This window comes from Equus asinus, chromosome 2 (assembly GCF_041296235.1).
Source record: "Equus asinus isolate D_3611 breed Donkey chromosome 2, EquAss-T2T_v2, whole genome shotgun sequence".
NCBI lineage: Eukaryota > Metazoa > Chordata > Mammalia > Perissodactyla > Equidae > Equus > Equus asinus.
In genome coordinates, this window is record NC_091791.1 from 177,787,147 (window position 1) to 177,815,092 (window position 27,946).

Below are 27,946 nucleotides of genomic sequence, written 5' to 3' on the forward strand. Positions count from 1 at the left end.
AGGCTAGGAGGATCAATCAAGTCCTCTGCCTGAAACAGTGGGACTGCTGGGAATATAACTGTTTTTGGTAGTAGTGGGTATGCTCTAAACAGTATTAAATATTTAATATAAACTTGTTAAAGGCCACACGAAGTCTTCAGAAAGATACCAAATTTACAGAAAAATCTAAGGGGCTAGAGAACCTTTCAAAAACTAAATAGAAGACTAGTCATCAATTTTTTAGTTTTAGAGAGCGTGATTACAATAGTTCTTAAACTTACTAAATCTCTTCTATAGGAGACTTTTTTCTCTCCCTTGACAGGGATAGGTAAGAAATGAGGCAGACGGGCTTGGTGTTCTTAGGCAGAATTTTACAGAAATCGGCATGAAAAGTTTTCAGGTATTGGTGTTTTTGTTTTTGCTCTGTAACAATGAATTCTGCTCTGGATATTTATTTAAAAAGGCTTCAGTATTTGTTATGTAAAAGAAATGATTGGAGAAATAAGTTGCCAGGTTTCCTACTTAAGTTTTCTGAGTGATATAATTGGAATTAAATTATTAATGGGAGATACTTTAAAAAAGATTGTTTTATGATCTTCTATTAGGGAATTTGCAATTCATTTTAATATTTGTAGTTTGATTTATATTAAAGATAATGCAATCTATGTCCAATTAACAATACATGGCCAATGTAATGTGATTTCCAGATCATGCAAATGGAATAAGCTAGAAGAGGGGGGAAAACTCAATTCTTAACCTCAGATGTAATTTGCTGTGCGAGTTCTGGCAATTTTAAATGACATTGCACTTTTTAATTTTTCCAAAGGCTCAGCAGCAAATTTATCCCAATCAAGAAAGCCTATTATTAATTTACAAGGACAATTGTAGGAGTCTTTATAATTTCTCTGTGCAATTATTCGCCATAAATTGCTAATGGTAAAATACAAGGAGTTTGCAAGAAATAACGACTATTATTTGTCTTGAGCTCGAACCCTCTTCTTCAACACCAGCATCTTTCCGAGGTGTAGGTGATACTGGCTCCACGTGAAACATCACATGCATTGTGAGATGCTGGACACTGGTGCTCTGAAAAGGGGGCAGCACAGGAACTGCTGCAAAGGCAACACTGGCCTCTAGCAGATTCCTGCACTCGGCATGTACAGCTGAGCTGTGGACCCTGGACTTTCGTATAAAGAGACTCTTTGTTCACCACTGAATGGCATTAGGCATGGACTTGCTGAGGGGCCACCATGAAGCCTCGCATGAGGAGGGCAAACACTAGCCAGAAAACACAATATGAGAGTCATAGACAGACACAACCCTACATTTTTCTGCAAAAATGCATATTTTCACACATAATTTTGCCAGTAGTTTAGTGTTTTGGTGTGCTCCTAGCGTATGCTTTCTTGTTGATAGGCTAAGATGCATTTTATTTTCTCAGTCCGTCCATCTGTCTATCTGTTGTGTGTTTTTGGGAAAGGGATACGCTGGATATACAGGTGTTTGTGGTATTAACTTTGTACTGGGGAAGATACTCAAACTTGTTATTCTAATAACTAGATCATTTTCCCTGCTTTAACTCCTTCTAATATAAAGTCACATGAAGCCCAGTTAAAATACAGTCTAAGATGTAAATACTCAAATGCTGAAGACACAGAATCTGACAGCCCTATTCTAATAATGGAGAAAATGCTTTGGTTTAGTTCTTGTGTTTCTCGTAGCCAAAACTTCACTCTCCGCTCAGCAATGTCTGGTCTCTTTTCAGTATAACCAACAGAAGCACCATACAAAAGTCTTACAATGGATGTCTTAATCTCTCTGTGTGCTTTTAGAGCATTATTTTGAATTCCATCATGCTGCCTTTTTTCTTTCCTCTTCTGAAGTTTTATTACAACAGCAGAATTCCCAGGGAGCTTTGGGGGCAAGGTTCACATAATACAGCCCTGAAGTTTCGCTTACGTAGAATCCATCCCCCACTCCTGGCCATCTTTTGATGATCTTTCTATTTCAAAAAGATTCACCGGGTAGAGTCTCACAGCATTAGCTGTATGTAGTTTATTTTTTATTTTTTTATTTACTAGACAGTGAACATCTACAGCCCTTTCATGATGCTTTCTTTCTCTGACCTCACAGTGACAAGGCATCTTGTTCTTTAACATTGAGGGAGGCAGAAAAATGCTTGAGTTGCTCAATGTGTGCCTTCTATACCAGTTTCAAAATGGCTTATTCTTCTGGTTTCCATGGTGACAATTAACACTGTTTCAAGGCATTGTTCCAGTCTCCATTTGGGCAGAATTTTCGGTGTGATTTTTAACAACAACAAAAAAAAAAGGTTTTAGGAGGGAAAAAAGCCTTTAGCATAACTGTCAAAAAAGTTATCTCAATCAAGTCTTCATGCGTTTCTAATTATATTTACTTCAAAAATCCCTGCTTTGGCTGGCTTTGTTTTCTAATTCAATTTCAGCATTTGTGCTTTTAAAAAGTAGGCACTGAATTAGAATTTTCTATAAACTTCTTTAATTCTTAGTTAGAACAGTGAGCTAGTATTTGTGGTAATTTTTAACTCTGTTTTTAAAGTTTTCTTTATATACCTCTATATACACATAGCAGTGGCATTTAGAATAGAAGTGGCCTGTGTCTTTAATTTAGATTATTCACAAATCTATTAGGGGGCTTCATTAGTCAAAATTGAATTGGCCAAGCAAATACACTTAATAATGTAAATATGCCCTTTCAATCGAGTATATTTTATTTTTGACTAGACAGAGCGGCCCACAGCAGGTGCTGTGGGGAAATTAAATACTGGATGCTTATTTACCTTAGCACTCAAGAAAAGCCATCTGACTTTAACTTTGCTAATCTCATTTTTGGCTATTGAAGAGTAGTCTATATCATAACATCCCCAGACTACAGGACACAATGGGGCACCCTCTGCTCCCTGACTGCTGTGGGTGGAATGAATATGAAGATTAAATTATCTTCTCACCACAGGATAAAGTAGCCCTACTTGATAGGAGGACGGAGAACTGATGGAGCTGGCAGTTGATTCTCCTCATCTAACGCTTACGAAAAGATGTGGGAGAGAGAACGGCAAAAACATACCAGCCTCAACAAAAATATAACACTCCTGGCATTCTTACATATACAGCTCGAGGCCCTAAATCATATCAGATTCAACCTTCAGAGTGCTTCAAAAATTAAAATAAATATTCTCACCTTAAATTACATGACATTCTAGTACCTTTCATGCACATGCCAATACATCTAACAATTAGCTGGATTCTCTAAGCTTTTATAGTTTGAAGGCATTGTCCATCAATCACGTCTTTCATCACGCTGTTTCTACAGTAGGTTACATGGTGACAAAGACAGAGAGCATACATAAAGTCAAGTTTTTTTAACGCAATAACTTTTATAATAGCTGTTGAAGTGACTACTTGTACCACATTTCTCAGAGAAAATTATTTTGTTGTGTCTAAAATTAAATTAATTGCTTTTCATGCTTTTATTATTACGATCCTATCATTTTTATGGGAGACATCTAAACTGTTCTCTTTCTTGTCTGATCTGCTGTGTAGGAGCTGTTCAAAGTTGGGGTAAAGAGGGTGTTGAGCTTGTCACAAGTGGAAGTGATAACTGGTGAGGCTGCTCCCAGGTGGCACAGCCAGAGAGCTCCCTTTGTCAATTAATGCACGTGGCATAAGCAAAGGATTTGAATAGGATTCTTCTGCCTGCCTGAAGTGCTGGTTCCTCCAATATTATGTCAAAGTCTTACCAAATAAATTATGTAAATCTTTGTCAGCAACATTGTCTTTGATGGGAATCTGATTACATAAAGCAGATCACCCTTTCCTCCAGTCATCACTCTGACAAATAAAACACTATGTGGGTTTCTAGAATACTTGTGGAGTGTTGAGTCCAGAAAACTGCGGTGGACAGTGTGTTTTCTAAGTGTTGGAGTAACATGGTCCTGGTAATTGCCTGCCATTGGAAAATGCAATCAGAATTTCCCATGTATCACAGGCCAAATTCTAAAAGAGCTCTAAAGCAACCCTTGATTTTTTTCATTATACATATTCATGTAATTTTGGGTACTCTGGCTCCCTGATCAACATTCATTAATACTATGAAATGCTTTAAATCACTTTATTTAAAACATTTTGTTCTGTGATCCACAAATGACTAACATTTGGAGAAGTTTACATAATACAAATGATGTGCATGTTTGGTGTAAATGAAAGATTAAAATATGAAACTAAAAGTATGCAAACATATGCACGCAAATGCTGAGAATCTATTAACCAACACAGGGATTTCACATCTTCCTTTTCCTTTAAGCTGCTTCCAATTGTGTTTTAGTTTGGGATCTTACATAATACCATGATTTCAGGGTGAATAAAATCACCCAAGTGCTTGGGCATGTTTTAAACTTGTTGATTTGCTACTTGGCCCAGACAAAAGCTTTTCTAATTATTAGATCTGCTAAAGTGCTCCTTTTAGCTCAGTTAGGGTAATGGAGCAATACTACCACGGACCTCAGGGACCTAACTTTTATGCCTCGAAGAAAGAACTTTTGGGATTGCCATTATATTGTGTAAATATCCTAAAATTGTAACTATGTTTAATATTTTAGCCAGAATCTAGGTTTTCTGCTCAGAGGTATTTTTATGTGTGCATTTAAAATATACAGCCACGGTCATTGATAGCTGTCCATAATAAAGGACTTTGTAACTCTGAAGCTATCCCAAATAGAGTTATTTGAAGAGAATCACCATAGTAACTGTCAGATTAAATAGGATTTACATTATCTCTAGCAAAACATCTCTTAGGAGAGATTCACTTGGCAGTTTGTTAAAATACAATGTGTATTATGGAAGAGGGCTCTGTAATCGATTCTGATGTTTGGGGACATTTTGCAGTAATCAATAAAGAAGCATAGATTTGGAACCATTCCCAAAGCACTGGTTTTCTTTTTCCTCTCTATATGTACCTCTTCTCTAATCCCATGCAGAGTTTTTAAGTAAAAGGAAAATGAAAAAAAAATGTTGACTTAGAATTCAGAGGACTTATGGGTTAAGGAGGAAGTTACAAACTCTTTGGGGATAATTTTATTTGTATCACTCTGAGATGGTTCTTTGGGGGCCAGAGGTGAGAGATGGGCAGCCCCTGGAACCAAATGTTGACCAAAATTAACTGTAATATTAAATCCTGGTAGACCAGGTATTTTCCTCCTTGGAATATTTTAAAGATCAAATGTGTGTGTAAACTTTAGTTTAAAAAGACATAAATCTTAGTCAACTAAATGGAATACCTTGGATGTTTATGTATGTGCGAGCAAGATATATTTCTAACTGTTTTCAGCAATATTCCTCAACTACTCAAGGTACTTAGGTTTAGTCTCCCCATAAATTTTATTGGAAACAAAAACTTTTAACAGCCATGAGCATTCCTGACTCTGTGCTCAGAGATTTTCTAAGAACACCTCCCTCCCTAATGGAATTTCTTTCTTCTCCTTTTAGCGATACAGTGTGGAAATGTCCATCAGAGACCTGAAAAAGACGGAGCTGCTTAGTAAGGTTGAAGCTTTGAAGAAAGGTGGCGTTTTACTACCAAATGATCTCCTTGAAAAAGTGGATTCAATTAATGAAAAATGGGAACTGCTTGGGGTATTTGCATTTTTATTACTGTTTGTAGGTTATATGTACATTTTTTGTGTAGTGAAGTACTCTATCTGTCTGATTTCTAATTTGAGGCACAAATATCTCTCTCTTTCAATTCACTACCTACATTTCAAACAAGCTATTCATGTTATTATGGGGGAAAAACACTGCTTTTCCTCTTCTGTTGACTTTTTTCTGCTCTGAGCTTGTCTCCTCTCAGATTTTAATAATTTTGGTTCTTTAATACATAAAAAAAAGTAAGTAAAATATGCCATGTATTATGGGTATGCACCAAGTCAACTGTAATACAGTATATCTGATATACACTGACTGTCATGCTTGAATGAATGTTAATAGAATTGATTCTGAAGGTACATGTTGGAGACATCCACTGTTTAACTATTTACTGTACCCTTCAGATGAAAAGTGGGGTTGTCACTACAGCTTTCAAGTCGCACTAAAGCCACCAAAACAAAGATGCAAATTTGACCCAAATCTGAATTGCAGAATTAGATCGGCCACTATTTTGTGCCTCAATTTCAAGCTCACTTTTAACAAAAGCCAAAAAAAAGTTTCATGTAATTCATTTCACGCCATGATGGGTTGGGTCTCAGCCAAAGACTGAGATGCAAGAATCTGGCAAAAAGGCAATATAGAGATTCTGTTACCCAGAGACCAGGATGGCACTGTGCAGGAGGCAGTGCTGTCCTTTTGTTGGAAGACAGCTGAAAGAGAGAGGTTAAACTGTATTTTTTCATCAACTTCTCTCCTAAATTGCCTTCACTTCAAATCAAGGGTAAGCTAAATTTGTCAATTACTTAAATGATTAATTATAACAGCTCAGTATGGGTGGTGTCAGTTATGGAGCATAATTTTGCATGCTTTCCATTTCCTGCTTTTTTTTTAATTTTTAAAGAAATAATACTCCAAAAATATTTTGAATAAAAAGCTCTTCATGTACCTTGATGACTTGGAGGAATGCCAGTGTTCAGTTTATACCGTGCTTAATCTAGGTGATTAAAAAACTGCAAGTTTAAATCCTGGCTTTCTCATCTCAATTCACTACACTCTGCAGTTGTACAAAGTGACTTAAAATGTTGAAAGTTTTTACTCTAACCTATTGTTACATTACACTTTAATAGTAGTTAATGGCTTTCACTTTATAATATGGTGATTTAAATCAGAACCTAGTAAAATCTACAGAATTCATTGATCTCATACAGGAGAAATGTGGTTAGTGTATGACATTCTAAAATGTTGCTTACTAAATAGATGAGAACAGCATCTTTATATGCTTGATAGAAAAAGAGATAGTCTGTGTACATTGCATTTTAATATATCTGTTTCTAATTTCATAAATAACCAGCAATAATCTTTTTTGAAAATTGTTGGAAGTATGTCATGTGTATTGCCTCAACAAAAATTTTAAATCAACATAATCTTTAAAAAAGAAACAGAGTATTTAGCTATCCTTTATGAGTCAGATACTTTACAATGGATTGCCTTTTTGACAAAAATATCGTTCAAATACGACATGCAGAGTTTTGTAATGGTTTAGAGACAGACAAGGGTGGAGGGAAGATTTTAACAAAACCGATGCCACACTAACACCACCAGGCATACTGCTTTAATTGGCATGATTACATTTTAATTGGCATGAAAAAAATTTAAAGACAAGGATTTTAACTTCTAACAATAGTAAAATAGAGGGATATGGTTTTTAATATTACTTTCATCTAAGGTGAGCAGTGTGGGATGGAAATACATTAGAATGAAGTGTCAGTGGTGCGTAGAGTTTAATCTGTGAAATTTTGTCCCCGGTGCTGCATATTACTCTGTCTCAATTGCATATTAAACAACCCTATCAAGGCAGGCATTGGCATCTGCTGTGCTGACACAAATTGTGAATTAAATGAAATTGATGTCCTCTGTCGTATATTTATGAAGACGGACCATTCTCTGAAGTATTCTGTTTATGAAGAATTTATGATTGCAAACTGTTCCAGAACAAAAAAGTGGCAATAAATTCTTTTTTGTGACCCTACCCTCCAAGGGCATTGATTTCACCTCCTGCTGCTACTTTTGTTACAGCATAAAAACAATAGCTAAATCTGGATTCCACTGAGGGTCTTCAAATTATCAATATCTGCACCATGAAAATACAAGGGTGTTGCCAAGAAAGGCTATTTTTCTGTTATGATCTCCTAAAGATACTATTTACGGAACACTACACAGCAGATGAATGTTTGTTGACTTAGTTTTATTTGTGTTTTAAGGCTTATTTTTGTAGGTTTAATTCATCATTATAGATTAACTCCTACTGATTCTCCAAAGGGAGTGTTTCCCACCAAAAATTTTTAAAATAAAAAGTGCTCCCGGACAGCACCTTCATGCCGTAGTGGCTCATTCAAGAAGGCTTCTAGCATAGTGGATTGGGATTTATTTTAACACATAATAGAAAGTCTAGCATCCACAAATGAAAAGTGGGAAGAATTGTGGGTTTGAACAATTTCCAAGTCAGAGAAAATCCAACACAGCACCAAGGAGGCCACTCCTTCTTAACAGCCCTCAGTCATGTGGTGTGGGGAATTGTACTTCTCAAACCAAAAAAAGGAATTTCATTAGCCATGCACAAACTACTCTTGGCCTCTTTAGTATATTGATTAAACTCAGACTTTTATCTCCTGAAAATCTTATGCAGAGAATTTTTTACTGTAAACTCCTGTCATGAGAATTCAAATGAATTTTTATCAGTGATCATGGTGAACTTTTGGGTTAACTCTCCTTTCTGTTAAACGAAATTATAAGTGAATGAGGTCTTCTTAAGCCTCCAGTGGTAGTCAGAACAACATACATTGCTCAAGAATTCAAATCCAAAATGGAACAAGATACTCTGAACTGAATGTCAGTTGTGAGGTGGCAGGTGCGGCTGGACACCTACCAGTTGGCCCTTGTTACCAGCCAAACAGTGATATGTTTTTGGTACCTAAACTAATCTATGTTTTTGTCTGTTGTTGGTGGTGTTTTTTGTTTTTGTTTTTAATCTGATGCATTAGAAAACCCTAGGAGAGAAGATCCAGGACACAATGGCAGGGCACAGTGGGTCGGGTCCACGTGACCTGCTCTCTCCTGAAAGCGGAAGCCTGGTGAGGCAGCTGGAGGTCAGGATCAAAGAACTGAAAGGGTGGCTAAGAGATACGGAGCTTTTCATCTTCAATTCCTGTCTGAGACAAGAAAAGGAAGGAACAATGAATGTTGAGAAACAACTGCAATACTTTAAGGTAATAAAAAAACAATCAAAGTTGATAAAAAGCTTTCTTTATGGTAGGGATGAAATATTTATCAAGTACATAAAGTATTATACCCATGTATCTATGTATCACTGTGCACTTAAATGTTCCCTTGAATTTATAGACACTCTCCACATTTCTTGTATGCCAAGGTCTGTTTGTGTATAAAGATGAACATGAAGCATATCAACTACAATTGTGTGGGGGAAGTCTCTGCTGCTTGTGTGTTTTGTGCAATGCCTGTTGAGGGAGGGCTTTGATAAATTAAAAGCAGACCAGCAAACACTAAAGATTACTGAGGACTTTGAAAGGCAGCCCTAAATGTTCTATAAATGATGTGGCTAAAAATACTTCCATAAATTGATATGATAAAAGCATATCATTTAATTGAAGACCATTAATGCTAACAAAAGGAAACAATTTTTACATGTGAAAGAATCAGCTACTTATGGAGGGAAGATATAAAGTAAAAGAGGTTCCTACATTACAGGCATATTCCATCATAGAAAAATGCCAGCCTTAGCAACACAGCTATGTGCATGTTCACCGTATGGCCATGAAGAAAGAGCATTTCCCTGTTTGTTTCCATGGTTGACACGATATCTATTCAAAAGCAGTTTAAAATTCAAATGTTTTCTCTTATTGCCCACAGTAGCCTGTACTGTGTGAACCCTCCCATAAATGCAGTGATTATGTGGACTCTGGCTGGTGTCAGTTTGAGGCTTTGGGGTTGCAGAATATGAATTTGGTGGCAAGAAACCTTCTGGCATGAAAAGTCTTAAAGAGGAGAAAAGGGAAAGCCAAAAAGGAAAGAACTTCTTGGGACCAAGCAACTGTTTCTTCTCAGAGCCCTTCAGGGCTAGGTTTCAATGATCTCACACCCTCTGCCCTGCAATCTTCCGGCAGGCTATCAGAGTATGTAGTCACATGTTGGTCATCTTCCCTGTGCCAGGCAGGCAGGCGCCCTGCGCTCGCCTGCATAGCACAAGAGGAGGCACCCTCCAAGGTAAGAGCACAATACTTCTTGATAAACTGCGTCGTACACCTACAAATTGTTTTGGTTGAAAACCTCCTCTTCTGCCATTGAATTGACAAGACCAACCTGGAAGTTAAATGAAAGCATCTTGCCAAGGCAACTGGGTTTTATAGTCCAAAATCTAATATTCAGATGGTTTGTTATTTCATCTCTACTTGTCTCACCCTAACCGCCATTGCAGGCAGATGGAGTCTTCAGATATTTCCCTCTGTGTTATTTGCACTTAACATGTACCTTATAAAGCCTCCTGATTATTAGTAAGCTGGACGTTGTGAAATATATTTTTTCTCTACAGTAACTATATCACAGCTTTAGTGACCTGGTTAATGGCACCAGCCACTTGTGTCCTTGGTCGTGTTTCTTGTATGATCCCTGTGTGCCTCAATGTCTTCATCTAGAAAACGGGGAGCTGAAAGTATTTATCTCACAAGCATATGAGTTCACATATGTAAATTATTATTTCTACTTTTTGTAATGGTGCATTCATAAGGCATAGAAATCTCTTAACATTATAAGCCCAGAGATGTAACATAATAATTGGAAACAATAACAGGAAGTTTGTTGTTACAATTATTTATATATCTACCTACCTATCCATGTATCTCATACATAGATATTTTAAAATGTTTTTTTCATATTCACTATTATAGAAATGGAAGCATGAACAGTTCTGCATTCATTTTACTGATGCTTCAAAAGGACAGTGGCTTTATGCTCTAGCTTTGTACAGTGTCATCAACATCATCTTCAGCTGGATCCTAGTTACAAATTTAGAAGAGTTTGAGACAGAGAGAAGTCTCTAGGCTTCTAGATCGTTAGATAACTTCTAGGAGTCCTAGTCATTTACGAACTAACATTTTGTAGCCACTAAGGGAATATTCGCTACCCCTAATTTGTTCTTTACCATGTGGATCTCAGGGCCTGAGAATAATCAGAGAATTTTTATTTCAGAAATCCTGGAGACTATCACAGGCTTTTGCTATTTTATTTATTTTCTTCAAAGGTATTTTTTTTCTTAGAGCATTTTTATGTTTTCAGTGTCACTGTTCATTACACTAACTACTTTTATACCCTGCTCTTGTTTACTTAGCTGTTTTAAAAATACTATATAAATACAGAGATTTTCCTGCCCCAAATGAAAAGTAGGATCTTGATGGTAATGTCCACCACCCCATATGGTTTCCCCAGTCCTATTTCAACCCCCTGCTCTCCTCACGTAAAGTAATCAAGATCCTGAACCCTATATTCTTTATTCCCTTGCTTTCCTTTGATAGGAAAGAACATTTTTTATTCTATTTTTTTCTTAACTTTATTAAAAGGTAATCATGCTATATGTTATCTTTTAGGACTTCCTTTTTCATTTAACATTATAATGCCAAGATTCATTCATATCACTGAGTATGGCTGTAATTCACTTATTTTGACAATTATATAATATACCATTGTGAGTATATACATGTATCTCATTTAATGCTAGTAGTGACCTATGAGATCGGTATTAGGATCTTGATTTTGCAGATATGGAAACAGGCACATGGAGGTTGAGTTTTGTGTCCAAGGCCACATGGAATGAGTGATAGAATTAGGGTTTAAATCCAGTGCCTTCTGACTCTAAAGCCCATTCTCAGAACTACTATGCAAAACTGATGTTGACTGAGTGCCCTTCCATGCCAGGGGACTCAGTGGGAAGAGCAGGACAGAACTAAATGTCATTGTTTCTTTGTGGTACATCTATCAGTCACAATCTTCAGCAATTTGGCCAGAATAGCAAATAGCTTTAGCTATCGAAGATCTTCGGAGGTGAAAATGTGTGTTTTTGTTTCACATTTTTGTATTTACCAGTGTAAATTTCTTTGAAATGTTTCACTTTTTAAATTGAAACTTTTCAAACGTTTTGTGATTATGGAGCCCTGTTGATTTTCTTTATGACCTGAAACTAGTCCCTTCTAAAGTTTTGATCTTGAGAAGTTTGATCAGATAAGCTAAGAGGATCTAGCAGGATAGTACTTTTATTTGTTGTTGTTTAAGAAAGCTTTAAACTTGTCTGTTGGAATAAATGTCTTTCCTAGCCAGAATTTTAAATATTTCTGAGCTGTTTACTCTGTAGTGCTTAGTGTATGATTAATCAAGTGCTCTGTATATTACCACATTCATTGGGAGGATGAAACCAAATGTTTGTACTACAATAATGATGTAATATAATGTTTATAACCTGTCAAAATCATAATTGGTAATAAACATATGCAGAATAAAAATTTTTACTTACCACAAATCCAAAGAGCAGATACCCTCTGCCTTTCTCAGTGATAAAATGGCCCAGCCAGGAGAGTTATTAAAGAACCTTTACATATAGGAAACTCTTCGCCATGTTCTGCCTCTTCTTATGGGTTCCCAAGTGTCTCCTGCCATCGTTGGTCACACAGAAGACAGACTTTATCCACAGGGTGTAGCTTTATGATTCTCTATTCTCTAAAATCTCAGACTTTTAACAGAATAAATTTCTTTATGTGACACCCAGAGTGATGACAGATAAGCCACAGTGCACTACCCAGGAGAACTGGGGGGTGGGGGGGCGGGGAGGATGCTGCATATAAAAAAGACAGCCTATCGCTTTGTAGACACCACTGTGTTTCCTTCTCAGAGCTTGGTCTGGGATAAGAGAAGGGATCAGGATCTTAAGTTTTCAGAGAAAGAGGAAAAGCAATGGTGGAATGTATTCTTTTTCTTTAAGGCAGTAAGTGTGATAAATGCGAGATTAGACACAAGGCAAAATTCTCCCTAAAAAAGGAAGAGCCAAAGCCTAGCACTGGGGAGAGACAGGAGGTGTGAGTCCAGAGCCCTGGGACAGAAATGCAAAATTGTCGAGGAGGGACCACCGTGACAACAGAAGGCAGAGAGTGCGTCAGAGGTTCAGGAAGGCCAGCTGACAAAGGGCCCCTAAGTGCCATGTGTGCGCAGCGTCAATGCCATTGGTTGGAAAGCACTACTTTTTAACGACGACCCCTCAGAGAGAAAAGAAATACTTACTTACTCATACATTCCTTGTATCCCATAACCAAATTCATTATTCTAAAGTCTCAAATTGGGGAAAAATTATCCATCACCAACTACAGGAGGCCTCAGCACTGGGCTGGGCCCCCAACCAGCCCAGGAAGGACAGGCTTAGACCTCCCAGGAGGCTCTGTCATCAAGAAGGTAAATGAGTGGAATAGATTTCAGAACCTCGTCAATGATTAGTGCCCCAAATTTGCTGAGCCATTTAAATTTGCCCAAGTACATTGTGCATGTTACTCTACTTAAACCTTACACTAATTATGTAAGTTGAAAATTGGGATCACCTTCTTATTTGTGTTTTTATTTATTTTTATGAATGAAGAACTTGACATGTGGAAAGTTAATGTGACTTGTTTGAATCCACACCAGCAACCAGCAGCAGAAACTTCCAAAGCCCTGGTCTCTGGGTTCCAATTCCAATATTTTACCATCCTATCATTCTCTGACCCTTCAAAATAAACACTGAAACCTTGTTTTAGTCTAAATGAGGGATTAGCAAACATTTTCTGTAAAAGGCCAGAAAGTGCAATCTCTGTCTCAATTACTCAGCTCTGCTATCGTAACGTAAAAGAGCCACAGATAATATGTAAATGAATAAATATGATGTGTTCCATAAGAATAATTTACAAGACTATTTGCAAAAGCAGGCAGTAGCCCGGATGTGGCCCACAGGCCTTAGTTTCCTAACCCTGCTCTAGAATCCAGAAATTATCACAAACATGGGACTGGCTACTGTTTGCAACTCCTTTAAGGAAAGGAGGCCATGCTAGAATTGCATGAGGAGGAACAAAAAGTTCTTTTATTAACTGTAACAATGACAACTAATGCTTATCGAGCGCTCCTGAGATGTAAGTCGTAGTTTCTAAGGGTTTTACCTGCATTCGCTTCTTTAACCCTCGTGACCATCCTGGGGCAGGTGTTTTATTATCTCCTATTTATGGATGAAAAAATGGAGGCAGGGAAAGGTCGTAGACTCAGTAAGTGATAGAGCCAATAACCAGACCCAGAAAGTCCGTTCCCAAATTCGCCACTACTTGGTAGACTCAACAGTCCCTAGGTCAAAGATTTATTTCTGAAAAGAGAAAGACACATCAACTAGTAACTTACTCTATTGTTCCTCATTCCAGTTCTGAACACTGGACAGAGCTGAAGGAAGTCGGCTGACTCAATGTTTTAAATCTTTGAAATTAAAATTTTTAGAGTGGAGTCCTTAAAAGGATTTCAAATTAAGTATGAATTGTGCAGCATTCCTAAGTAATTACTCTGAAAAGGAATATCACCAACGTACTTTTACAAAATAAAGAGATAAATAAAAGAGCTAAACACAGTTCACACGCTTTAAGAAATATTTTCCCAAAGCTTGCTGTGTAATTTCCAGAAATAAAAATAAGACCAATCTAGCCAAGACGTTTAGAGGGAGTTTCCCATGTCTACTCTAACCAATCTCAGATAGCGCCATAAAAAATCACTCTTCCTGTGTCCCCCAAAATCCACATTTGTAAAAGAGATTAGGTTGAAGACAGGAGAGAATGTTTTGGAAGTTTTGAGATATGAGAAAGGAGGCCACGTTTCCTCTAGGTGCCAGGATCATCCCTCTGCTGAGTCCTGGAGCATTTACAAACTTTGTAATGATGCTGTTGGCAAAGCGGGAAACAAAGAATTACAGTCATTCAATCTGGCTGTAACAAAAGCATGCAAAATGCTCCCAAAATCAACAGACGTCAGACAGGATTTAATCCTTTCTATGTGTCTGAGATAATTATTTTTTAAAAGCTATTATAGTAACCATGTATGTTCGTTAAAAGAAAATACTGAATTCAGCTTTTATCAGATATTTTTCCCCACCGTATATAAAAAATTCCATCACCTAACACGTCTTTGGGAGTAATTTTAAGTAATTGGATACAATCCAGAACTGCCTTGTAAAAAACATCGGCTGGGTTAAGTTTGAAATTCAAAGATAGATTTAAATAAAGGTTACTGACTCTACCATCTGGGGGTGGTGGGAAGACCCACAGGAAATTTTTATAGGCAGTCCCCGGGCAGCCTTCTAAAGTGAAAAAGAAAAAAAAAGGGGGGACAATGAAGGCCTAATTCTTTCTGAGTACACGTTTTACTAGAAGAAGATGCTCAATGATTCCTATGAAGTGGGGTAGGGGGTGCCCCTGAGTTGAGGATAAAAAGAGAAAGCCGTGTACTCATTTCATATGTGTATTTTGTATTACTGCTGTCAAGTAAACCAGATTCGTGAAAGTTAAAGGCTGCAATACTAATCTGGAAAGGGGAGGGAGAAATCTCACCCTTCCTTACTTCGTTGCTGCCTAGAAAACGAGGCAGAGCTGCACTGGGGCTCTGAAACCACAGTGATGAATGCTTCTATTCTTTTTTTTTTTTTTTTGAGACTGTCCCTGAGCTAACATCTGTTGCCAATCTTTTTTCTTTCCTTCTTCTCCCCAGAGCCCCACAGTACATAATTGTATATTCTAGTTGTAGGTCCTTCTAATTCTGCTGTGTGGGACGCCGCCTCAGCATGGCTTGATGAGCGGTGCTAGGTCCACGCCCAGGATCCAAACTGGTGAAACCCTGGGCCACCGAATCTTAATTGATTTCTTAATATTACTTAATGTTATTTTCATTGCTAATAAAGTCAAACTAGGAAGAAACTGGGAGAACAGAATTGCAGAGGTGTTTCTGTGCTCTCTCCTTAGATGAGTGTAGGATTGCAGCATGATCTGGTCTGCCATGGTGTAGAGGTTTAAGCATGTGGCTTCAAGATGCCTGGGTTTGTCCTGGCTCTACCTGTTTCTGATCCATGATCTTCCTTAAAGCCCCAGGTTTCTCTTCTTAAAAATGGGGATAATAATAGAACTTACCTCATAGAGTGGTTATGAGTGTTAAATGAGATAATACATACAAAAGCTGCTTAAAATAGAGCCTGTCTAGTAAGAACTCAATGCGTTTTAGCTATCAGCATTATAATTACTATAGCATAAACCTGTCTTTTTTTAAAAGCATTTATTTTTAATACAAAGGGGTAGATAGATAAAGTAAATAGATAAATAGTGAACAGATAAAGAAAATTCCGTGGGGTTTCAATTACTTCAGGTGAATTGTATGATCTATAGGGACTGAACTATCTGTTAGTTGGATCATTGACGTATTACCTTCTAGGTAAAACTGCAAGAGAATTGTTTTCCTCTCAAGACTAGAAAAAAGGAAGTGGTCAGTACACCTCCCAGTTTGCCCTTTGACCTGTGGAAAGGACAGCTCTTTTGGGGTGCAGAAAACCAGGTCCCACATTGTCAAAGATGGGTCTCCACACTAGGTTACTCTGGAGCTTTTGGGCAAGGCGATGAAACAGTGACTTGAAGTCTCATTTTCTTTCCCGTTTTCTGTCTCCCTGACCTTTCATAAACATTCCTATTATCTCTTCATCATATTTCTCCCAGGTTATTGCTCTCCACGCACACACACAATTACACCTTCGTTTAAGGAGATGGAAAATTTCTTTTTTGAGTATTCATATTTAATTGTCGGTCATCTTCTGTAACTGTACTATCACATCATTCTTTTGTAATTTACCAATTAATAGTATTTATTGCGCACCCTCACTAGGTTCTGTTAGTTGGTAACATTATGATCTAGAATTTTTAGCTGTATAATCTCAATAGATAATTTCTCTTCTCTTTGCCTAAAATTCTTTATTTGTCTATTTAGGTTTTTTCAATTGAAAGGATTCTCTTCAGCTCAAGCATTCTGTGATTCTCTAATAGCCATCTTTTTCCTTTGATAAATTTATTCAATTATAGATGCAATTTAATTCCTCTAAACAACACTTTTGGTTTGGCACAAAACTTCTGATATCTAGCCAATTCTGTATACCAGGCTTCATGCTTACTTCATTGAAAGTGATGCTTCAGAAGGACAAAGGTATCCTTTGAACCAAAGTTGCAGAGTTACTGCCTTTGGCACCACGGTAGCCAGCATTCTCCTTCTGTTTCCTTTCTAACATTATAGTGTCTTTATAATTTGAATAGAGATGCTGGTCTAAAATGGAAAAGAAAAGGTCTCCCTAGTTATGAATTTCAGTCAGGATGGTGGCACAGATAACAGGAATATATTTTTTTTGGTTTATAAATCATCAAGACCTGGTTGATTTAAAAGTAGAAAGAAGTATACCAATAAACTGCTGGTACATTGATGACAAACAAATGTACAGATCTGTAAGAAATAGAAGACAGAAAATTCTTGGTTAAAATTAATGACCAGACTGAAGAGTTGGAGAATTTGAATCTAACAGAACTAACCAGAGTAACTACAATCGGAGGCCTGGCCTTATTCTTTTCTCATCTCTTAGGTGCCTTGAAGTCCTTCACAGTGTATCAAAAGGCTTAATATATTCCTGCCTGTCCTTTTGTTAGCAATTTTTTAGCATATTATTTTAGATGAATTTCTTATAAATTACATTCTAATTAAATCTGAAAGTCTGTTTCTTTTAATAAGAATATTAAGGCCATTCACATTTATTTTCTTGATTAAGATCGCTGATCTTTATCATATTCAGTCAGTAAATATTTATCAGATACCTACCATGTGGCAGCTACTGGGCTGGATGTTAGGAATTCATGAAACTTACACTAGAGTCTTGTTTAAATATTCTGCTATAAAGCGTGTTGTTTTCTTCATTTTTACTTTAATGAATTGGAAGGATTTTTCCAAAAAATATTTCCAGTATTTTCAATATCAAGAATGTCAGCCTCTTGTTAATGCTACTTTTAAAATGAGAAATTGACTTGCTTTTTTCTGTATGCTCCACCCTATTTCTCTATTTTTGTTTATATAATCTTGGATTTAATTATTACCTAATATTTTATTTTACTAGTTACATTCTTTCTCATACTTCCAATAATTGTTGTTGTCTTCGTTGTAATTTTTAATTCAACAAAGATCTATCTCTGTACAATCTTCACTGATCTTAATTTGCTCCATCTTCAAAAGTGCCTGCCTCAGTGCCATGGATGCAATATCTTTGTGCATGTTTTCGAGAAAAGGATTGAAATTTTCTAAGGTTTTCTTTTTTCTTGTACTAATTCTATTTCAAAAGCAGTCTATTAGTCTATTTCTTTGAGTCCTCACATTGGGCCCTCTTTTGAACTACACTGTCTGTGTTGGTTTTTCCCTGTTTGTTTATTCTTAAGGAGGGAGGTTTTGTTTTCAAGCACTGAGTGTTGAGATCGGTCCTATGAGAGATTCTATAGGTGTACAAATATTTCAGGCCCAGACAAAAAGGGAATGGAAAATTTAGATTTCCTTTAGTTTTACTAAAATTCAGGGATGAGAAAGTGTAGACTACATACATGGGATAGCAAATCGTCTATTGGTACTGAAGCATAGGGGTACTCGCGTGGCTAATGTCAGGTGAAATTGGAAACAATCCATGTTGAATGAAGTTTTCTCATTCATCAGGGGCATCGTCAGTGTCCCAGAGCAGGTGAGCGGGCTTGCAGAGCTGTGTCTGTCAGCCTTGAAGGAGAAAGCCTTATTTGGAGGTTGCTCTTCTGTAACTCAGGTGGTGTATGCTCGGGGCTTGAAATAGTGCGATTACAGTAGAGGAAGGAGGCTGGATTTAAGAAAGACCTCAGGGTTAGAGAGGACAGGATTTGGGAACTGCTTAGCCAGTAGGGCAAGGAAAATGGAGGAGGCCTTCTCAGGCCTCACTCCCACCAAGAGCCCTTCTCTCCCTGGAATGCTGTTGCCTCTGAAGCAGCTCACAGTCCCCCTTGAACGAGGAAGAGAATCTTCAACGAAAGGCATTGAAAGTAATAGAATGTGTGTGAGGATGGAGCATCTCTGGTACCTAAAAAGAGGAGCCAATTATTTTAGGAGTGTGGGTAGAAATATTTTTAATTTATTCAAGACTTGTCTCTTAGCAAACCCCTATGTTAAGCACTGTGCACTGGGGAGATGTGACAGTGGGCCCATAAGATTAATAGCATATAGCCTAGGTGTGTAGTAGACTGTATCATCTAAGTTTGTGTAAGTACTGTAGGGGAGGAAGAAATTTCCCTCTATCCTTCTAGGTTCTTCTGGCTGGACTAAAAATTAGATTGACATGATGCAGATTAACAGAAAAAAAAATTTAATAATATGTATACATGGAAGAAACCCAGGAAAACCAAGTGACTCGCCAAAATGGCTGAAGCCCTCACCTTAAATACCATCCTCAGCTAAAGACAAAAGATTTTGGGGGTTGGGAGTGGAGAGAGTCAGAGACTTCAAAGAGCAGGAAAGCAGTTCACAGGTAGGTGAAAAGGAGCAAACCTTTGGAAAATACATGTTTAGCCCCACAGAAACAGAAGAACACAGAAGGGAGCCCAACAAACAGGCTTTTCTAGGTTCCTCTCTGTCTCCCATCTAGTTCATATTATCCTAAGGTGATAGCTCCCTTCCTGAGACAGGTTTTTTTTCTTCTGAATTCTTTTAGGCAGTTAAGGGAGAGATAACAAGAAAAACTTTTTAAGTCTTTTGTTTCTTAAAAATAATCAGCCTAAAATAATCTTCATGTTAAAGAGACTCATTTTGAGATGGCAAATTTTGTTCCCCTTCAGTACACATTATGATGTTCGCACAATGACAAAATCACCTAACAGTGCATTTCTCAGAACATATCCCATTCGATAAATGATGCATGACTGTGGTATGTGCACGTATGGAGGCCTGGAGATAAGTGATTGAAGAAATTCCTGTGTTGTTTTGCATGCTTATTTAAATGTTATCAAGTATGTGTAGGCATGAGTCTATGTATCTTGTCAACAAACTAGAGTGTAAACTTTTTTTTAAGTTAAAATTTTATTTTTTAGAGCAGTTTTAGGTTCACAGCAAAATGGAGGGGGAGGCACAGAGATTTCCCATACACTCCCTGCCCCTATACATGCATAACTCCCCCATTGCCAACATCCCCCACCAGAGTGGTACATTTTTTACAACTGATGAACCTACGTTGACACATAATAATCACCCAAAGTCCATAGTTTATATTACAGTTCACTCTTGGTGCTGTACATTTTATGAGTTTGAGCAAATGTAAAATGACATATATCCACCATTATGGTATCATACCAAGTATTTTCACTGCCCTCAAAATCCTCTGTGCTCTGCCTGTTCATTCCTCACCCCACCACCTCCTACAACTCCTGGCAACCACTGATCTTTTAACCGCCATAGTTTTCCCTTTTCTAGAATGTTGTGTGGTTGGAATCATGTAGCATGTATCCTTTCAGATTGGCTTCTTTCTTTTAGTAACATGCATTTAAGATTCCTCCATGTGTTTTCATGGCTTGATAACTCATTTCTTTTTAGCACTGAATAATATTCCATTGTTTGGGTGTGCCATAATTTATCAATCTCTTCACCTACTAAGGACATCTTGATTGCTTCCAAGTTTGGGCAATTATGAATAAAACTGCTATAAACATCCATGTGCATGTTCTACTGTGGACATAAGTTTTCTGCACCTGGGGAAATACAAAGGAGCATGATTGCTGGATAGTATGGTAAGAGTGTGCTTAGTTTTGTAGGAAACCACCAAACCATCTTCCAAAGAACCAGTACCATTTTGTATTCCACCAGCAGTGAGTGAGAGGTCCTGTTTCTTCATACATCACAAGCATTTTGTGCTGTCAGTGTTCCAAATTTTGGCCATTCTACTAGGTGTGTGGTAGTATTTCACTGGTGTTTTAAGAGTATAAACTTTTAAAAAGTAGGACCTATCCTGAAGTTGTATTTGTTTTGCATGCCCTTCACAGTACCATAGACAATGCCTTAGAGTCACTAGATACTCAAGAACTGCTTAGCTGGTTGTGTAATTTCATCATAAGATGGGACCTGAGATCATTTAGCTAGCCCGATCTTTTTATTCCAAAGAAAAGAAAGCCAAGTCTTTGATAAATTAAATGACTCACCCAGGACCATACAACCAGAGTCAGATGGCATCTCACATCTCTTGAATCCTAATCCAGGCAATACTGAATCAATGATTTCATGTGAGTCATCATTGATGTCTTTGCAATTTTTACATCTCAAATTTTCCTCTACAAAAAAGAGATAAGACGATCTCAGTTGATGACTAGAAACAAAAAATGATCATCACAGGGGACATTGTGATTAATAGGAAATGTAGAATTGCTTATTAATACTATGAAGTACTATTTTAAACAGTATTAAAAATGTATGGGATGACAAATGAAGACCCCTCTGACATTGGAGCTCAGAGATTTACCATCTTGCCCGGCAATAGCTTCTCATTTCCAGGGGCTTTACTCTCAGGGGTTCAACTCTGTATATAGTTTGCTATCATTTTCAACCTTGTGTTTATGTTGCACCTCCATATGAGGAGCTTAAAGAGCTTTACAGACATTAGCTCATTAATCCTCCCAAAACCTCTCTAAGGTAGGGCAGAGGCATAAATCATTATTCCCATCTGGAAAAAAATAGCCTAACTTATCTCTCTTAATTTCAATGATGCTCTAAACTGTTGCTTAAATCCTAATTTATACCCTGTACATTTAGAATATCACAATCTCTTCCCCAAGGATATTTTTCTCCTTTCTTTGAATTTAATGTCACGAAGATAAGTGTAGAAACAGATTGCCAGGGCTGGTGTTAGAAGCTCTTTTGAGAAGCACAGCATAGGTGGTAACCCATGTTCCTCCTTCCCCCCTCACTCTCTCCTCCTTTTCTCAAAATGGCCTTCTTCATTGCCCTTCAGTAATGACAGGAGAAATGACTTTTAGGAATTAGAGGGATGTTTCAAGACCCATTCACTCCTTTATCTGTGAGCCAAGACCACCAGCAAGAGAGACAATGGGTATCCATTCAACCATGCAGTCCTAACTCTCAATGAAACACTGGTGCAACAGACTTCAAAGCTTCACGAAAGCAACAATGGAAGTTAAATTTTCAACCTTGTGTGCTTTGCTCAGTCATGTGGTTCTCACTATAAAGATATTTGGAATTAGACTTGGAAGATGTTAGAACATGACCAAGACATGAGCAGAATCTGAGACCAAGCAAGGTTGGTTCATGCAAATGATTCCAACAACACACTTGTCCAGTTAAAGTAGTTGCCCACAGTTCAGGCCAGTGAAAAGGAAAATAAACAGAAATGATAAAGTCAAAATGAAATTAATATTCTATCACCCCGCGAAGTTCATCAGAGAATTTGAGTCAACTTACAATTGATTTGAAAGATATTCAAAGTTACATGATTTACATAGGATCATACACTAGTTATTATCAAACTAGAAGACTCTAAATTATGTTTTTTCCCCTCAATCCAAGTTGTTTCTCAAATGTTCAACTAAACACTTTATGTTCAGATGACTTATGTTCTGCCTTGCTGCCAAAATATGAGGTGGGATGGACAAGAAGACTACCCCTCAATGTATTCAGTCTTCTTTTAAGGAGCAGGCAGGAGAGAGACATGGTGGTTCTTCTCAGAAGAAAAAAAAAAACATATTCCTCTAAAAGGAAAGTTAGCTTTTCTTTTTTTGAAGGGAGGGTGTGGAAGATTGGCCCTGAGCTAACATCTGTTGCCAATCTTCCTCTTTTTGCTTGAGGGAGATTGGCTCTGAGCTAATATCTGTGCCAATCTTCCTCTTTTTGCTTGAGGAAGATTTCCCTGAGCTAACATCTATGCCAATCATCCTCCATTTTATATGTGGGACACCACCACAGCATGGCTTGATGAGTAGTGTGTTGGTCCATGCCCAGGATTTGAAGCCTCAAACCCCAGGCTGCTGAAGTGGAGTGCATGAACTTAAACTAATATGCCCCCAGGCTGACCCCAGAAAGTTAGTTTTATTCAAGAAAATGCTCTCAAAAAATTCTCCTGGATCTCTGCTTTGTTTGAGCTATGGGAGTGTTTAAAAAAATGAAGTTCTTATTCCATTTCCTTTTCACAAGTTTCCGGAATATTGCTTTGAGCTAAATAATCATTATAGCAATTTACCAGTTGGCTAATATTTAGTCAATATCTCTCTCCTACTGAATATAATAGTTGAAGAGTATTTTGCTGTTAGATATTAGCTAAACTTCTAAACGACCCTGCAAGTGTGGTTAGTGTGACTGCGCGTCTAGGAATACTGAAAACTGGTGAAAAGGAGTTGAAGTGCCCTGGGCTTCCACCACAAAAGCAAAGGAAAGAGCTAAGAAGCAAACTCCCAGTGGTCTAACCTCACAGGAAAATGTCCTATTTATTTTAGATTCAATGAAAATAAAATCAGAAAGATGAAGTTTATAGAGCTATGTGTAACTCAGCGTCTCCCAGGTCGGGGAGGAGTAAATGAATAAACAGAAGGATCTTTCTAATGTTGACTTTTTGTCTCTCGTATAATTTTCTTCCTTTTTAGTGGTGTTATTCCCCGTAGCCTAACTCTTTTCCTGCATTCTTGTTGTGTCCCTGGACTTCCTGAATTCATCTCTTTCCCATCTGTAGGATTCTAGAGTAACAGGAATACTTCCCTAAAATACTAATTCCTAGCTGCTATACTGCAAGTAACACTGTGAGCTTTGTGACAAGTTCCAGGCCTGGCTTTATAGGAAATAAAGAATAAGGTAGCCAGAGATAAGTCTGGAAAAATAGGATTTGATAAAGAAGAGGGGTGAAAAATAGCCAACTGTATATGGGTAAGAGGGCTAGAAAAATACCATGTAGCAGAGTTGAGCAAGTCATGAAACTAATTAGTCCAATAACTTATTGTCTCCTGTGTGTTCCATATTATCCCTGGGCGTTCCTCTTGGGGCGTCCTTGCTCCTGTATTCTCTTGCTTTCCTTCTATTTCATTCTCCAGGTGTTGTCTTTATCATCCTTCTTTCATCGATTTAGCCTAATGGGTACCTTGTCATATAGAATTCTTTCCTTCCTTTCTTCAAGACTGTCCTGGATATTCCTTTGACCTGGCTAGTGAATATGCAAGATCCATTAAAAGCATAGATGAATTCAGGTAGCTGGGATGGACTGATAATCTAGAGAAGAAAATCACCTTTATTCGTTCCCCAGAATTACTTTGAAATGATTCCCATGGAATCAATAAGAGATAAAAAGCACAGTGGGCATTGTAAATAAATTTCAAAATATAATAATGTAAAAATAAATGGCAATTAATGCCTTATCTGCTTATGAAAAGAGTGATTGTGGGATTTTAAGAAAAGGTATTTTGTAGGATAATGGTTAAGTTGCATTTATATCCAGCACTCTTTCTCCCTTATTACTAAAATTTACCTTCCTATAATTGCAGATGGTGTAGCATCTTAACAATAATGGACGTGTTTTTAAAAGATTATTGCCAAAAGTGCATTCTTTATTCCAGGGAGACTCTGTAATAGATACCAGCATTTTAGTAATGATACAAGCAATCTGTAAGCTATTACGGTTTTCTTTAGAGTAACTTAACCTTCATATTGTTTTGTATGTCTGGAATTTTAATAGTGTTTTTAATTTAGAAAGGGATGTATATAACATATTACTAATTACATGTGAGTACAAACTAAGCACATGACCACTGAGCTTGATTCTCAAAAACAAACATATTTAAAAGTACTTAACCTAGTGTATGGAAGGTCACAGGGAAATTAGAGAGTGACACACGGGGATAACAACAGCTTTCATGGAATAACACAGTGAGGGGCTGCGTTTTTAGAATGGTTATTATATTTTGGTCCACAGCTAAAAAATAGTTAAGAAGAATAGAAAGACTCCTTCTCACATGTAATTAATGTTTTTTTCGACAGATGAAGATACAAACAATTAAAACATAAATGTAAATTTTGTAAGAATGATTAGCTTTTCCCTTGATGACACCATTCATCCAAGAGCCTCCAAGAATTTATAGCATTAATTAATAGTCCTGGTGGCCTTTAATGATTCAACTTTGTTGGTGAGGATGCTAGATTGCAAGAAAAAGTAAGATCTTTTTCTAGGTCAAAGGTCAGGCTAACTAGGCCATAGAAGTCAAGGTGACTGGTCTTTGGACCTCACTTACCTGCTGCCTAGATGAACAGAGGGGAGATGATTTTTCTTAAAAATGAAAATATTCACTGAAAATATTTGCTTTTAAATTGTTATAAAAAATCATTCAGTGTTAGAATCTAGACTTATATTGTCACGTATAATTTTGAAACTATTTTGGCACACATCTTAGACTCTCTTCAAGGAGCCGATAAAGATGTGCTTGGTGAACCAATTCAGGGGGCTTTAATGCTATTTTTAAAATCTAGCTTTTACATTATAGAAACCAGTTTGCTATTTTTGAAAGAAGTTATAATCCACTTAAAACTGTCATTCTGTGTTTCTGACTTGCAATTAGACGGTATTTCCAAAATGTCAGACCTAGATTCAGCTTCTACCATCACCATAATAAAATGTGACAGCCAAGATATTATATCAATACCTTTTCCATAATTAGCAATAAGGATCCTGCCAAGGGTTAACTAGAAAAGTTTCAAAAACGTTTTTCTACAAATGGTCCTGAAGACAGTATTATGCTTTTAAAATCTGCTAATGTAGCAAAGACTCTTGACAACCAGGAGACAAATCTATGAGCAAAACTGTTTGGAGAGAATAGTTTTGTAGTGTATGATGTATGTTATGTAAATGAGCTTATTAGGACTCTCATCTATTTTATTATTGGTGACCAATTTAATAGAGGCATTTAAAAAACAATATTTCTGCCTGACTCCTAGAAATGAAGAAGATACATTGATATAATTGAGAGCAAATGATTGCATGTCGTGCCATTTAATCATGTCATTTTTCAATCGCTATTTTTTGCACTTCGCTGCATGCTTATAGAATATTTAGCTTCAATATAGATTAAGTCCCAGGGTTTGCAACTGAGTCGAGCTCCTATCTTGGCTCACATTGTCTTTGAAGTTTGGGATCAGTTAAAATATGCAGATGTCATTTGCCCATATTTTCTTTAAAATATGCATGTCATCATTCATACCTTACTTGAGGTATTTTAATTTTTTTGTTGTTTTGAAGAATTACTCCTTTACAATTCCAGGATGGGAATTCTTATTTTCAACATTTATATACTAGGTATAGTGAAGGTAAGCACATAATTGGCTCAAGAATGGAGCTGTCAGTTCCAAAAGATCTGCTGACCCCTTGCTGGAAACTTCGATAGTCATTTGCCTGATGAGTGTTTCTTACTTTTGTTCAATCTCTTCTTCATTTTTTATATAATTTACAGTTTCTCAGAAAATAGATTATCTCCCACTGTCTGCTAGAATCTGAGGCCCTTGAGAGCGCAAAGTTTTGTCTGTTTTGTTCACTTGATTTGTCTCTAACACTCAGAACAGTGCCCACTATAATAGGTGTTCAATAAATATTTGTTCAATGAATGAATTAGTATTTTTTTCCATCTCTGCTATCATAACCACCCAGGGCTTAAGAATTGCATAGATAACTAATTCCTAACATATTTGCAGACTAGGAATGGGTATAAGATAGCCTCCTGAAAGGGGTACAGAAGAAGTTGTTGGCTCTCTTATCAACAATAATGTTATGGCTGTGGCCACTTCTAGTTAGAAGTCAGGGGCACAGATAGTCTGAAATGTAGAAATCTTATAAGCTTCTTCAGCTCTCTTATGAAAGGCAGTGTAACGTGGTGTTTTTGTGAATTGCCTCTCGCTTCAGGTGGCATGGGTTAAAATCCTACCTTTGCTGTTTATTGGCTGTGTTATCTCTGGTCAATTACTTAACCTCTCTGTGTCTCTATTTCCTCATTTGTAAAATAAGTAGATGACAATAATGCATATCTCATAGTTCTTAATTAAATGAATTAATACATATAAATACCTAAAAATGCATAGTGCAAAGAAATATACACAAAGAAATGTTTGTTAGTATAAGAACTAAGAAAATACTAAGAATAGTGCTCTAGCAATTAATACGACTCGATTGTTGGTTATTATTTTGCATTCAAGTAAATCTTGATTAAATATTTGAAGAGAACATAACATTGTTTTTAGTTTGTATTGGTTCAGATATATATAGTCAACTGAGAATGATCTTTGGTAAAGTACACAAAGTAGATGGGATGTGTCAGTTCTCATTTTGGTACTGACACCAACGACACAATAAATTCCTGCAGTAATTAGACTTAACTAACATCCTTCAACTTCCACATTTTCTTCAACTCTTTTTCCAGAACCGTGCTTGTCTATGTATAGTTCTCTGTTTACGTTCTACGATATTTCTGGAAGTAGGACAGCTATATTAGAAAAGGCACTGCATTATTTTTATCATATAGAAGAATGTCTTATCTGTTGACTGAGATTTACAGATTTGCAGTTATGCCTCTATCCCAAGAAATTTTATAGCCATTAATTTAAAAAAATAAATAAAAGCTCTAAGTTTGCATTTGTATGTGTAAGTAATCTGTGTATCGACCCGTGCTTGCAGAACCATGATGACTGGATGAAATTAGTAATATCATAGGGTCTGTTGTCATGATACACCCTAAAGAAATCGTAAATTCCCTGATTATATCATCCGTTATGTGGTTGAGAATATATACCTGGCCTTATCAAGAGATTTAAAAAAAACTAACATCTTTATTGAGATGTAATTCACATACTATAAAATCTAACGCCAGGGGGCCGGCCCGGTGGGACAGTGGTTAAGTTCACACGTTCTGCTTCGGCGGCCCCGGGTTCGCCGGTTCCGATTCCAGGTGAGGACATGGCATCACTTGGCAAGCCATGCTGTGGTAGGCGTCCTGCATATAAAGTAGAGGAAGATGGGCACGGATGTTAGCTCAGGGCCAGTCTTCCTCAACAAAAAGTGGAGGATTGGCAGCAGATTAGATGAGGGATAATCTTCCTGGAAAAAAAAAATCTAATGCCAGAATGTTTTTACCACC

General features: G+C 37.1%; 1 protein-coding gene across 7 annotated transcripts in view; it reads left to right on the forward strand.

Moving 5' to 3' along the window:
• Positions 1–27,946, forward strand: part of AKAP6 (A-kinase anchoring protein 6) — a 458,830-nt gene that overhangs the window by 373,544 nt on the left and 57,340 nt on the right. For all 7 annotated transcript variants that reach the window (XM_070504219.1, XM_014857147.3, XM_070504220.1 and 4 more), the window contains 2 exons: positions 5,499–5,645; positions 8,696–8,920. In XM_070504219.1, the coding sequence (XP_070360320.1) occupies positions 5,499–5,645; positions 8,696–8,920 (372 nt within the window). The remainder of the gene's footprint in view (positions 1–5,498; positions 5,646–8,695; positions 8,921–27,946) is intronic.